The sequence below is a fragment of the Sinohyriopsis cumingii genome, chromosome 4 (assembly GCF_028554795.1).
Source record: "Sinohyriopsis cumingii isolate HCF-2022 chromosome 4, ASM2855479v2, whole genome shotgun sequence".
NCBI lineage: Eukaryota > Metazoa > Mollusca > Bivalvia > Unionida > Unionidae > Sinohyriopsis > Sinohyriopsis cumingii.
Genome location: NC_142964.1, coordinates 58,216,658 through 58,232,235, shown reverse-complemented (window position 1 = coordinate 58,232,235; position 15,578 = coordinate 58,216,658). Strand labels below are relative to the sequence as shown.

The following is a 15,578-nucleotide window of genomic DNA, read 5'->3' as shown; positions in this document are numbered from 1 at the left end:
TCCAAGACCCTTAATCCAGCACCCCTCTATGATCTTTGGAGTGATTGCTTTCCAAGCCTGACCACCCATGAATACAGCCTCTTTTAAATTCACACTCTTGAGAAAGTTTGTAACACCTTCTTCACTGATCAGTATTGACTGTATTAACAGCCGATGGTAATTCTGTTTAAAAATGCTGATAATTCCTTGATCCAGTGGCTGGATTATAGATGTTGTATTTTTGGAGAGGTATTCCACCTGGATCTTTCCATTGCTTGTTACAAGTGAATCAGCAAGGGGTTGGGCTGGGCAATTATCCAATAAAAGTATAGCTTTCTCCTCTAAGCCACTGGATCGCTGGTGGTTTCTGATGGCTGGGACAAACATCTTCAAAAACCACTCCGTAAATATGGTCGCAGTCATCCACACATTTCTGTATACAAGTAGAAGACTGTCCATGTTCATATGATGGAAACAATGAGGGGACTTGTATTTGCCAATATATAATGGTTTCATCTTATGTGTACCAGTTTTGTTCACACAAAACAAAAGTGTTAATCTGTCTTTGTTGAGCTTCAAGCCCCCCTTTTTGTGTGGGTCATCTTTGGAAGCAAGAGTTTTGTCTGGCATCATTCTGTAGCAAAGACCAGCCTCATCACAGTTGTAAATTTGGTCTTCTGTGTATTGTTCACTGATGATTATCTCTTTGAGATGGTTTGGATAATTACATGCGGCTTCCTGATTCGCTGAGCATATCTCTCCCGACAATGAATTCTGTTTAATTCCATGTCGGTGCTGAAATTAGCAATGTATCAAGGTTTAATTTACCAAGTCTTATAATTTTTTCACGTTCAGCATATTTTAAAAGATATTTAAAATAAATTTGCTTTGGAAAAAAAATTGGGATCCACACCGTACACCGCGTTATAAGCGGGTTCACGAGTTATCAAAGCACAAGTTATCGAGCGAGTGATGTATTTATAAAAAAAAATTACAAAAATTAAAACAAATAGGCATAATTGGTGTTGATGTTTTGTGTAGATATGGCGTAGATGCACTCTCCCCAATGATTAACTGTTTTGCACTGTTATAATGTGCTTAATAATGAACAAAGTAAAATATATGCTGAATCAATTACCTGAACATCATTAATTTAAATAATTTTCAAACTAAATAGAGAAATAAATTCAGTATGTGTGTGTGTGTGTGTGTGTGTGTGTGATTTTGATTTTTAATGTACCTTTTACCAATTTTTCAGTCATATTGCTACAATGTCTGCAGTGTAGCAGTTTATAGTGATGTCTAGCACTGGGGCATCATGCCACAGATATGTGGCATGATGTCCCACCCAGTCACATTATCCTGACACCAAGCCGACCAGTCCTAACACTAACCTCTTAATGCTGAGCGCCAAGCAAGGCAGATGTCTCATTTTTATGTCTTTGATATGACTCTGCCAGGGTTCAATCTCGCTAACCTCCCGCATCTGACGTTATGTTGAACCACTTAGGCCACTGGAGCAGTCCAAATTCAAGTAGGATTATAGGATGTGGATGGTTGTTTTTTGGGGGTTTTTTTTGAAGAGCACTTTTAAAGTTATATCATGCTGAAAAAGTTGAGTTATGTTGAGGAAAGTCTAGAGCAGCTTATTTTCTGGAATGAATACAATGGGAAAAATAAAGAAAATTGATTTAATTAAGTAAAATGATGAACATTTAAAGTTGAATATATTAAAAAAATCTGTAAGGTTACTGTTACTGAACTTGTTATTGAACTGGAGGTCATATATTTTTTCTAATTTTGATCAATCACGGAATATTGCTTATATCACTTGAGCTAGTTCAGTTATGAGTGAATTCCTTGTATATTAATGAGATGTCCTGCATTAGATTGGCCAGGCTTGTTAACACTCTGGAGGTCATGTTTCCTACCAGAGTTTGATCAAACTTAGAATATGGCTTGTATCATCAAAATCATGAATGGGTTTGATAATGAGAAAGATCGAAGCATGTCAGTGAGGTGGTTTTGCCTAAGACTGACAGAGTCTGTTTTCTCTCTGCAGGTAAAATTTCTGATTTTATTTTGATCAACTTTGAATGTACAGTACATACTCACTTATTTTAAGTCAAGTCCAACTGCATACTGCATAGACCCAGATCTGCCATCACATAATGTGCCAGCAGATCTGGGTCTGTGCAGTTTGTTAGGAGTAAGTCAGTGGAACAAACAACATAGGCCCTGATCTGCAGGTGTATTATGCCATGGCAGATTAACCCTTTATCTCATGCAAGCGTCTTTGGACGCCTCTACTCCATTCGCATGGAAGCGCCTTTTGACACCTCTACTCCATTCTCATGGAAGCACCTTTTGACGCCTGCTGTAAACATCAGCCATTTTTAGCCGGTTTTCGTAGCGCCACCTTCGGGGAAAACTCCCCTATTAGATACTACATTCATTTCTGCGAAAGACAATTAAATCAGATCACGTGGTCACTGTTTATGCACTGGTCGATATCTGCTGTTTAAAGTAACTGGGTCGTAATCTCCACTCTCCAAAATGGTGGTCGCGGATTAGAATCACAACTATGAAAGCTTGAATAACTTAGGTAAAGGCTCTGATATTGATGTAGGCAGCAATTCGTTTTTATAAATTATAAAATTCAGATGACTTAGTGATGTAGATGCAGACGAAAAACTTCGAGTATGAGAAATGGCAGCTACGGTTGGTCACGTGACCTCACTGACATGACGGTGAATGAGTTCTCTCAAGATTTTAAAGCACATAAAAAATTCTTCCGTGAAAAATAATTACACAGCTATAACAATTGGACTTTACTCTTAAATTTTTCCACAAATAATAGATGTGTACCAAAAAATGTAAAATGGTTAAAATTGCTGTTAAACGTAACATAAACTACATTGCTTAACGGTTCACAGGCAGGCCTATGCGTATGGAGTCGAATTGGTAACAGGAGTTCTATTTATAGCGCGCTGCACTTTGTAATTATGCTGTATGAGGTAAAGGGTTAAGATCTTTGTTGTTTGCAGTTTAACTTGACTTATAAGCGAGTTTATATGGTATGCTTATTGCATCAAAATCCTAGAGGAGGTGGATTAGCAATATCCATGCATATTAATGAGATGATAATGCATCTGGCTGATCTTGTTATCACTGTTTGCTCTATTATTGATTCAGTTAGGCTAGTATCATTAGGATGTTTTCTTTGAGCCTGATCAATGCAAATTATTGAGATGGTTTTGCATCTGATTGACTTTTTACACCCTGGAGTCCATATCTCTTGTCCAGTTTTAATCAAACTTGGAATCAGCCTTATATCATCAAGATTTTGAGCAAGTTAAATAATGAGATCCAAGGATATTAAGGATGTGTTATTTTGGATCCGATTGGCTGCTGTTATCACCACAAGATTCTGTATTTTTTTATCAGATTTTGTTCAAACTTGGTAAATATCATCAACATTTCAAATGAGTATAAGTATGATCAAAAGCTATGCATGTTAATGAGGTAATCTTGAATCAAACTAAATGCATTTATTCCTGAAGTGGTGACCATACTTTTCATTCAGTTTTTGAGTAAACTCGATCAGTTATTTATATCATCCAGTCACTTTGTGAGCATGTTCTGGGCGTATAACTTGTGCTATTTTCAGAGTGGAAGAATGTGATCAGACTTTAGTAAAATTGGTAATAGCATAGGTATAGGTTCGGAGATAGTTTGCATGGGGTTTTGTTCTTTCAGTGTTACAGAAGTGAAATGATCAACTGTTGGGTTATGTGAAAAAGGTTAGTAATATCAGGTTCACTTGAGCCTCTTGTTTTTGTATTGGAGTTTCATTAATAATGGGTGCTTGAATTTTAATGTGTTCTTTTTTTTAAAGGGTTTAAGGGACCCAGTTATAATGGATGCATAAAACTGTTACATCTTTATGGGAGAACTAAATTGATAAAAATCAGAAAAATTATCAACATAAAGAAATATAAACCTTATATCAAATGTTTTAAGTTGTGAATTGAAGTAGGAAGGATCATGTAAGAAGTATTTAAATTCCAGGGTCCAAATTTTTGTTTGGATTTGACAAGTGTTTGGAATTGGCAGGGTTTGGCTTCAGGTACTTTCACTTAACTTCAGTACTGTATCACAAATTTACCAAATTTTGCAGTGATTTGATTCTGAACTGTTTGATTCTTCTTAACATATAGCAGTTAAAGAATCAATGCACATTAAATTCCATTGTCTTGCAAAGTGATTTAGTTTATTGGTTTCAATTCCAACGTTGCTGGCACTGGCAATAAAATCTAGTCACATGCAGTATATTTCCTTCAGTTTATTGAAAAAATTGATTCTTGTGTTTTAGTTAGTTTTTTTCAGTGGAAAATGTATTTGGAAGCTGTTACTTAATTTCTGCCAGATGGAATTTAATTTTGGTTCTATTTGTATGCAAGTCTAATCAACAAATCTGAAATCAAATTGGAACTTAAATCCTTTTCCACAACCATGTCAGAATGCACATTTTAATTACCAGACCTCAGAGTAAAATTGGATATGCACATTAAAAAGTGTTCTGTGTCATAGCTAATTCGTTATGATTCATAACTTGTGATTGCAGCTAATTTGTTCCAATTCATTACTTACAACCTCAGCTAATTGGTACAGATTTATTACTACTGATTTCAGCTAATTTATACCTCAACCCACAAATAATTCTGAAATCAGATTTGATCGTGAATGCAGTTATTCAGCATCTTTTGTTTTATTTGAGAAGAATTGTAACATCTTTACGTTTTATCTTGTAGTGCTACATATTTACAGTGTTTGGGAGGGATTGATCTTTCTGAATTTTTTTTGTAATAGTCTCATTCAGCATTATACAAGCATCTCGTGGGTCGGTGGTTCTTTTCAGGGTTTTCCCCGGGTTCTTCCTCCACCTTTAATACTGGCCGCCATATTTAGCCTATTGTGTGCTGAAAAATGGCATTAAATCCTACAACAACAAAAAAAATCAGCATTATACATAATGTACTTACTACACATACTGTACATGTACATACCCCTTTCAAAATGGGCCATGGTAGTTCATTTGGTATAGAGTGTCAGACTTGTAATCCATTTTTGTCACCGGTTCAGTACCTACGTAGGGCAGCCCAAGGTAAGTTGCCTTGGTGTGTCCTTGTGAAAGGCACTTTGCTCCCATTTCCTTGGCATGTTATTGCCAATAATGTGTTTATAAAATTCCAATAAAATCCACATAAACTATTTCAGACTCATAGTAAGATAGATTCACATGACATACTGTATTCAGCAAAATATAGCATATGTCTTAATAAATGAACACCATTCTTTATGGTTAAAACTTGGCCACTTCTAAGCATATCTGTCTTGATCACAGAGGGAGGGAGACTGCTGTTTATATCTACCTTGAATGTCGTCATTTTATCGATGCCTGCCAAAATAGATGCCTGATTCAATTATACAGTTTAAATTTTTGTGTTAATTCAGTCTCCAAAATTGTTACTTGGGTCTTTTATTGGGTATGACCATATTGGAAGAGAGAGAGAGTTCACCTCCATAGTGGAGAATTCCCAGCATAAACAAAAGGAGCTAATTCTTGTAGTATATATCTGACACAGGAAACTATCCCAGCATGAACCTTATGTTGAGCTTTAATCTATTGAAATTTCCTCTTGAAATTTACCCAGATTATAATTTTTTATCAGCACAGCGATGGTATTGCACTCAATATGGCAGAGAACGCATCTCAAAATTATATTCCTAAAAAACACATTGGTAACATGATTGCTTTTCACAGCTGTAATCCTGGGTTAATTTCCCAGACCAGACACATGCAAGGCTTTGTGGTTGCCCATGCAAGGTCATTGGTTTTCCTTTCGTCCATTGGTTTTCTGCAACTTTTGTCACAGTATCTGAGCCATGGAGTATAGTTATAATAATAATTCATTGAATACAAAAAGTGAAATTTTGCATTTCTGCAGGGTTTTCACCTCACAAGTTTAGTCCCAATTGTCACTCATTCAATCTTAAAAATACATTAACTTGGCAGCTGTCAGGGACTTTGCATTGCATCTTGGCAGATTGCTGCAAACCTTCTCTGTTTTCATTCCAAAAATTGTTGTTTAAAGTGGAAGTTAAACTTAAATACCAGTAGTTGCCAAGTTTTTCAGATTTTTTCCCTGACAAAATAGTGTGCCCGTCGTATGCACAGGAGACAGGATTTGTAAGGACATAATAATTGGGGGAAACCTGTGATTCCTTGTTCGAGGTACAGCTTTGTAGATGAGTGTCAAAAAGGCTGTAACACATCTTGATCAGTGACTGCATAGGAGCTCTTGATAAGCTTATGGTCATTCTCATATATTTTAAATGCTCCTTTACCATCTCTATAACCGCTCCGGTGGCCTATTGGTTAGAGCGTCTGCCTCAGATGCGGGAGGCCATGGGTTTGATCCCCGGCCAAATCATACCAGAGACTTACAAAAATGGTACTAACAGCTTCCTTGCTTAGTGCTCAGCATTACAAGGTTAGTGTTAGGACTGGTCGACCTGGTGTCAGGATAATGTGACTGGGTGGGACATCACGCTACATATCTGCGACATGATGTCCCAGTGCTAGACATGACTATAAACTGCCACACTGTAAACATCGTAGCGATATGACTGAATTTTTTTTAAAGCTAGGTTAAAAATCCAAATCACACACACACACACACACACACACACACATACCATCTCTGTACTCAAAGCTGCTATGGTCTTCAAGGTAAATTTGATCTTTTGAATACAAACAGCAATCCATGTTTTTGATTGATTATTCTGCAAATTTCTTGTAAGATTGAAACTTTCCAGTTATTGTTAAAGTTGCATACATATAATTAGCATTGATTGTTGAAAAGTGGCGAATTTGCACTGCTTGGTATAATTTGCATAGAAAGAGCAGTGTCTGCCATCAAAGAAGAAACCAAGAACAGCAACTGAAATAATTGTTATTGTTAGTACACATACACACACACACACACACAAGATGTATCTTAAATTTCATGTTCATTGAAATGTTGTAGTATTTAACTGACATTGCCAAAGTTAAGTGTTTTATGCACATAGTTTTAACACATTTATTTCTTTATGAATTTTTCTGAAATGAAAAATAATAAGTCTTTTACTGAAGAAAACTTTTTCATCTTCCATTACAGATGAAAATAACAAATGTGAGGCTTGTCAAAACCTTCAGGAAAGTCCTTATGGTTTCCCAGGAGATCAGGGGTGGAGTGAGCAAAATCAACTTTTCCAGTGTTGCCGACACCATCGGGTACACAGTGTGAGTCACATCGAACGTGCTGATCATGGCCATTCTCCAGAATCAGCACGAGCAATGTCATGTTCACCATTACGATCTCATTCAACTCAAGTATCTTTGTTGAACTCTCCTGTGCAGTTTTCTCCCAATCATCATTCACGGATATACTCACCAGTTATTCCACATGAGATGAAAATGTACTCAGGTGTTCACGCTCTTTACGGTATGCCAGGAATGGATGTATTAAGGGACCGACTTAATGTAATAAAAACATCAGCATATGTCCACAAAACACCATCAAAAATTTCCCTGATTTCCTCAGGCTCTGAACACTCGATGGAATGCTCATCCCAAGCAACAACCCAGACTGACTTAGCAGTGATGAGGGGAGATGACCTGAACTACTGTAGTAACTCTACAGTCTCCATGAGCTCTGACACATCACCGGCTGTGAATGGAAGGAGGAAATATAGAGGTGGAACAACGGAAAAGACAAAGACAAACAAGGTAATTGATTGATATTTCCAATATTTCTTCCAGGTGCCAAGGTTGTGAGCAATTCACAAGCTTGAACTGAAACTCTGTTCAAAATTCCAGAGTCTGATTGGTTGTTGTGTGGTGTCACTGACCAATCAGACGTCAGAATTTTTACTTAACACATTAGCCTTTGGAGGTTTTGGTCATTTTCGCCTCAAATTCAAGTAGGAAACACATTTTTAAAGCTATTTCTGAATACATCCGAAAACACCAACTTCAGGTGATCTTCCAATAAAATACTGCCTAGTTGTGTTAGAAGCATCGTTTTTCATTGGCTATTTGGCTCGCGCATGAACAGAAGGGTAAAAGTTGGAGTTCTTTTTTTTTCTTTTCTTTTTTTGTTTCGTTTTGCTAAACGGACCCATTATTTTTGTATCGATTCCAAATGCCCATCTTATCCTACTTTTTGCAATGGTTCATCTGTCTGTTTGCAGTTTATACAGGTTTGCCTTAGATCTGAGACCAAAACATCTAAAATCTGGACACAAAATCGATTTCGACCACAGCAAATTTTGGGTAGAAAAAATTGGGTCCAAAAAATGAGTTTTTTTTCCCCTCCATTTTGTAGTGCAAATAGGAATTCCAGATTATTTGGTATCATTGTAAAGCTACAACTGTCTACTTTTCTATAATACCACCCACTTTAGTGTATCATGCATGACCATGATGCTACAGAGCTCAACTGTAGGCTACTACCTCCTGCCACATTTACTCGTCGCCAGAGGTTAATGTGTTAAGTCTAATTTACAGCTGTGAGGTATCACTGTCAGTTAAATCTGATTGACTGCTTTTTTGGTATCATTGACCAATCAGATGACAGAATTTTAAGTTAAGAGCAAGTTGAGCATGAAAATTTTTTGTAATTTCTGATCCAAGTCCCAATAAAACAGTTTCTCATCCCAAACATCTTGTGTAAAGTCACAAATTTTATGAAAAGTTCCATTTTTCTTTTAAAAAAATGAGGACTCCCAAGTCCACATCACATTTTGAAAATTATATGGTTTTCAAACTAAACAGTTACAGCTAACTAGGTGTATTGAAATTAGTGAGAACCATGTGACACGAGTGTTGATGTGACAACAAAAATAAACTTATCTTCACATGTATCCCTTAAAATTGCATTGTATAGAAAAAGCAAATACTGTATAATTGATTTTTAAAAATATGGTAAACCTCTTTATAAATTTCCCTTGTCTACAAAGCTCATTATTTTTGTCTAGCTTGTCAGTGTTACTATCAAATATTTGTTGCTTTTATGCATACTACTTGTATTTGAAGAAGTTTCTTTTTTTAAGCTATAGTTCACTGATTGGTTGGAAAGTGGGCTAGTCAAACTAAGTTGGAAAAAATGGTTGCTTTTACTTTACAGACTTCATTGCATGGCTTAGAGCTTGATTTAATCAAGCAAATTTTGATATATCTGGCGTAAATCTTATTTATCAAAAGGGACCGACAGTAAATCGGGATAAATAATGTAGAATCAGGGATCAACTGAACTCACTTCAATCTTCTTCAAAATCTGTAAATCACATAAGAATTAGAAAATTTACTGTTTAAAAGCCAATAATGAATGTTGTAAAACATTTTAACCATTGGATATTTTCTGGCTTAGGCTTATTTCAGTCTTGTTGGCTTCACTCTGAGAGGAGTCATTGAATATAGAATTAATCAGTAACCAGTCAGATGTTTAAAGCTGAGTGCAGTATAAATTATAAACCAGTTTGCTTATTGAAGTTTTGTCTTACATAAGGGACTGTGTGATGTAATGTAATCCTTCTTGATAGCTCTCAAAAAGGTCTCCTGTTGACGTAAATGTGTGATTGTTTTGAAATTAATTCCTGTTCCCACAGTTAAATCTGTGTCTTGCAGCCTAATGGGTTGTGGTAGCTGTTTTATGGTTTTCCACAGAATGTATCATTTATCTTGCAGCAGTCTCCATCGCACTTTTATGTTGCATCCTCTTATTTTTATCATCATCACAACCACCACCAAGACATACAGTCATCTTGTTGTCACCACAACCACCACCATCATCATCATTATTATAACCATTTTGTTCTTGTTATTCTTACAGTTAAGGTCAGTAAAATAAGAATCCTGTGGCATTCTATGAAATGGTGAGAGTACTAGGATTTTGGTATGATTTGGTTTGGTGTTTTGCTGCACACCAAGTTGCCTAGTTTTAAGTGGTGACAAATCAGAGTTGGGCAGGCTGAATTTTCCATACTTGGAATTTTTTTGTGACAGTTCTTGTTTCTACTTTGTTCTACATGCATATACTATCATTATTTCCATTCTTTTCTGGAGCTTGTGTTCATTGAAAAAGATGAAACCAGTTACATATAAAGGACACTACAAAACTGTGTCCTTTATGATCAGATTCCTTTATACAGAGTTTCAAAAAATGGGAAAGTTATCAAAAGGGACCCATTGCCATTATCATTATTTAAACAGGTTTTATGGAGGCTTCCATGAAGGCAAGTTTCATCTTGGCAAACTCACCATCATTTTCTTTGCCCTTACCCCTTTTCCTTAAGATTAAACAATCTAGCATAAATTCATTTCTTTAAAGAAAGAAATCAGACGCTGCTTCTACTAGTCATGGGATTTAAGTATGAATTCGTTTGTCAAACATTTAATCTTAAAGAAAAAAGAAAATCATCTTTTTTTTTGAATGAATACGTGCAGTGAAAAAATATCATGAAATGGTGAAATTACATGTAAATACTGAAAATCTATGAACCAGACTGTCAGATGTAAAATTTCTATCATTACTTGAAGAATGTTAATTCCCGGGGTGGCTGGGGTTGGGTAGTGGATTATTGCTTTGGAAGGAATATTTCATGCTCTTCATGATAACAGATATCTTGATTTAAGTGGTTCGTGAATAGTTCATGGCAGCCATCTTGAAAATTTGTATTGTTACTCTTCCAAATTGGAAAGTTCTATCAACATGGAGTTTCCACCAAAATTCTTCTTATTCTTTGTTAGTCTTAAATGAAAATGGTACGAGTCTGACAGCCAACATGTCCACCACAGCATCTAATCAGAAAATCATGTTATTCCAGAAGAAGAGACAGTTTCAACACACAGCAGTTAAAGGAAGAATGGTCTTGCCTCAAATTCATGGAAATTATTTTCATCCAGTTAAGCGTTGAGACCCTTTAAGGAGTCTTGTTTTTATGTTATACAGATTTGCTTCATGTTGCACTGGTAATTTGTTTTTTTTAAAATTATTTTGCATCAGAAAAATTCCTGTAATTAGCAACATTTCATATTTGCAACATGTTAGGGCTGTGAAGCTAGTGCCAGACTTTTAAATTACATTTTACACCCAGTCACATTCAAATTTCATGACTTTGTGCATTTGGTTCATTTGAATAAATCAAGTTACTTGAATATGGTGTCTAGATTTTTGAATTGACTGATCAGTAGACAGGGTGTTAAACAGGAAAGGAGATATGTAGATTTGATTGATATACGGTACCTTATTGATGGATTGTATTATCAGATTGGGATATAACTTATTGCCTTTGTATTCAGCCTACACTTGTAATCAAAAGTTGGGTCTTGTTTTGTACCTGCCATCTTACAGCTTTCATTCAAGGAGTGTTTTTATTCTCAATCCTGATTACACTATAGCAGATACCTCATATACTTGCTTATAAGTCGAGTCCAACAATAAACTGCATAGACCCTGATCTGCTGGCATATTTTGCTACAGCAAATCTGGATCTTTATTGTTTGCAGTTTAATTCTACTTGTAAGTGAGTATAGATGGTAATAAAACACAGGCAGTTGCATTAATGCCAAGATTGGGTTGTTAGCTCTAAGAGTCTTAGACCAGACAAGCTTACGGGTATATACAGTAATGGAAGATTTTATTGTCAATGGTTTTAAAAGGGTCAGTATAAAGCAAACACAGATAAAACTCACAAACAAATCTTATTGTAGACAAATTATACTTGCAACAGGAATGATTTGTAGTGGTAATTTTTGGACATCCTGTAGATCTAATGCTGATGAAACACTTATAACTAGCTGTGCATTCGTTTATACAATAGCCATTGGCCTGTGAAATACTGATAATTTCTGGTCAACAATTAGGCTTGCCAATCAAGTGGAGTTGCCAGATCATGCAGATTGCCAGAGGTAGATTATGGTAACAGTAGGAGCTGCATTGCAACTTAACTGTTGTACTAATAGAACAGTCTTTACAAATAGTTAGTGGCTTAGCAAATAATTTGCCCCCCCCCCACCACCACCACACACACACACCACCACTACCACTACCAAACTTAATTCTGAGGCCCCTATCAAATAAGGACCTAAGTAATATGGGGCTCGAAACACTACAACAAATTGCACGGTTTCAGTCAAAACTAGTAAGAACAAAGTTCTGTGACAGTTCTAATATGTTGGCATCATTTAATCGTTACAATCAGTCTAGCACATCTGCAGCATGAACATTTTGTCATTTGCTCAGTGGTAGTTTATAAATGTAGCTTAATTAATTAGTATAACATTTTATGAATATAGTTTTTTTCAAGGAACTTTTGACAATTTTATGATTCTGAAAGTTAAGTGATTTTTTTTATCTCGATATTTTAAAAATCTGTATATTGTGCTCAGGTGTTTCAGGTAGCGCATGTCCAGCACAGTAAAAGCCATCTGTGCTACTGACAGAGTTTAGGGGCCAAACAGTTATTGGGGTGGAGGTGGGGGTGGGGTAGATAGTGGCTCAAATTTTTCTTAAAGAAAAAAATGTCCAGCTGTCAAATAGCTTCAAAAGGAATATTCTTACTTTGGTTCATAGCAGCAACAGACAAGAAAAACAACCTGTTATATCCATAATACTGGTTGAAACAAAATCAATTATCTTCAGATAAATTAAATAAAATAACTCTGCCTCTCCCCCCACTCCATGCCAGCCAACCTGCAACCCCCTTTCAATTTAGTGGTCAGCCCATCTAAAGTCTTGCAACTGTATGTTTTTGTATGGTGCTACTGACACAAAATAAGTTGCTTCATCCTTGAAATAAGCCATATAATTAATTTATGTAAGTGGATCAAAACCATCCTTGGCAATAAATTAATCTTAGTTAGTTACAACAAATAATCAGATACTTAGGGCATATTGATTACATTCATCTCTATTTTTATCCAATCTTGGATTTATATTGCTTCAGTTGCTACAACTGAATTGAATGGACTTTTCTGCTTTTCCACTTACCTATGAGCTGTTTTGTAGAGGGAGGCTCAATAAAGACTAAACTGCATGTAATCAGACTTTCTAGTACACATAATAATATATTAATTGTCATTTTTTCATATCCTTTAAATAATATACCATCAATTAATAAAAAAGGAATTACTTAGCTTCTTTGCAGCCATCTTATCAGATGCTCTCAGCTGACTCAAAGCTTTGATTCATTTACAAATTTTAACATGGTAGCAGTCTACTTTTTTGTATTACCATCTAAACCTCCTTATAAGACAAGTTTAACTGCAAACTGCACAGACTCAGATTTGCCATTGCACAATGCACCCGCAAATCTGGGTCTGAGCAATTTGTTAGAGGTAATCAGTTGATCAAACAACATAGACCCTGATCTGCAGGCACATTATGCTATGGCAGATCAGGGTCTTTGTTATTTGCAGTTTGACTCATCATGTATATGAGTATATATGGTAATTTTTTGTATTCATTAACCTTGTACTTCTAATTAAGAACTTGTTTAATAATGCTAAAGAGTTACCTGCTTTAATTTTGTATACAGAGACTATTTCTTTTAATTTGCAAGTTTTAGGCAGTTAAGAAAATTATAAATAATGTTTTACCTATCATTATTTGTACAACCCCCAAAATAACTAACAAATTGTGCACACAAAGCTTGTCAGCCTTGTCATTATGCCTTTGTTATAGTTTTGAACTATCTGTACGCATTGTTGTGTTGTGTGGAACTTCCTGTAAGATCAGACATTAAAAGATGCAAGGAATGTTCATTTGGTGGTTACTGAATAGAGTAATGGGTTATTTCTGACAACTTCAGCCATAAGGAAGACTACCATTCACACATGCTGTCATAAATTCATCCTGTCTGCAGGTAGGATTGTATTTGTCTTCAGTTGCAAAATCTCTTGAATGTTTCCTTTCCAGACAGCTTCCAATTAGCATTGTTTTGTAGGCAACACAAACCACATACATCCATGTAGAAGTACTCCCATCACGGTGCAGCCATTATGGGGCATTCATGATTGTACCATATATGCTCACTTATAAGTCAAGTCAAAGAGCAAACTGTGTCTATGCAGCTTGTTAGTAGTGATCAGTGAAACAAACATTTGAAACAAACATTTTTGACTCTGATCTACAGGTGCATTATGCAGTGGCAGATCTGTGTCTGTGTTGTATGCCATTGGACTCAGCTCTTTGTGTGTGTGTGTGTGTGTGTGTGTGTGTGTGTGTGTGTGTGTGTGTAATTTGGGTTTTTAATGTAACTTGAACAAAATTTCAGTCTTTCTGCTATGATGTCTGCAGTGTGGCAGTTTATAATCATGTCAATCATTGTGGCATCATGCCACAGACATGTAGCATCATGTCCCACCCAGTCACATTATACTGACAGCAGGTCAGCCAGTCCTAGCACTAACCTTTTAATGCTAAGTCTTTTGTATGACTGCCAGGATTTGAACCAGTAACCTCCACATCTGAAACAGATCTTCTAACCACTAGGCCATCAGAGCAGTCCTATAAGTTAGTATAAATGGTAGATTCCAACTGTTGTGGATATAATAATAATAATAATAATAATAATAATAATAATAATAATAATAATAAACAATTTATTTATCATTATACTGCATGGAAGGATTTTGTTTTGTGTTGATATTATTGCAATATTAATTAATAGTATAAAAATAACTGAACAAAAGGAGAAAAAAACCTGAATTAACCATGATGTCATTATCCATGAATTGAGTTCAATCTTGTATAAGAATAAACCCTTACCCTTGCATTCAGTCCATGAATTGAATAGCCTGATCTGAGAATAAACCCTTACCCTAGCATTTGGTCCATGAATTGAATAGCCTGATCCAAGAATAAACCCTTACCCTTGCATTCAGTCCATGAAATGAATAGCCTGATCCAAGAATAAACCCTTACCCTAGCATTTGGTCCATGAATTTAATAGCCTGATCCAAGAATAAACCCTTACCCTAGCATTTGGTCAATGAGTTGAATAGTCTGATCCAAGAATAAACCCTTACCCTTGCATTCAGTCCATGAATTGAATAGCCTGATCTAAGAATAAACCCTTACCCTAGCATTTGGTCCATGAATTGAATAGCCTGATCCAAGAATAAACCCTTACCCTAGCATTTGGTCCATGAGTTGAATAGTCTGATCCAATAATAAACCCTTACCCTTGCATTCAGTCCATGAATTGAATAGCCTGATCCAAGAATAAACTCTTACCCTTGCATTTGGTCCATGAATTGAATAGCCTGATCTAAGAATAAACCCTTACCCTTGCATTCAGTCCATGAATTGAATAGCCTGACCTAAGAATAAACCCTTACCCTTGCATTCAGTCCATGAATTGAATAGCCTGATCCAAGAATAAACTCTTACCCTAGCATTCATTCCATGAATTGAATAGCCTGATCCAAGAATAAACCCTTACTCTTGCATTCAGTCCATGAATTGAATAGCCTGATCCAAGAATAA

At 35.9% G+C, this 15,578-nt stretch overlaps 1 protein-coding gene across 11 annotated transcripts in view; it reads left to right on the top strand.

Moving 5' to 3' along the window:
• Positions 1-15,578, top strand: part of LOC149801223 (uncharacterized) — a 238,899-nt gene that overhangs the window by 173,709 nt on the left and 49,612 nt on the right. For all 11 annotated transcript variants that reach the window (XR_016420596.1, XR_016420602.1, XR_016420599.1 and 8 more), the window contains one exon: positions 7,206-7,816. Coding sequence is in view for 4 of the 11 variants with exons in the window: in XM_089955285.1 (XP_089811411.1) it covers positions 7,206-7,816 (611 nt within the window). In the remaining 7 variants the exon portion in view is untranslated. The remainder of the gene's footprint in view (positions 1-7,205; positions 7,817-15,578) is intronic.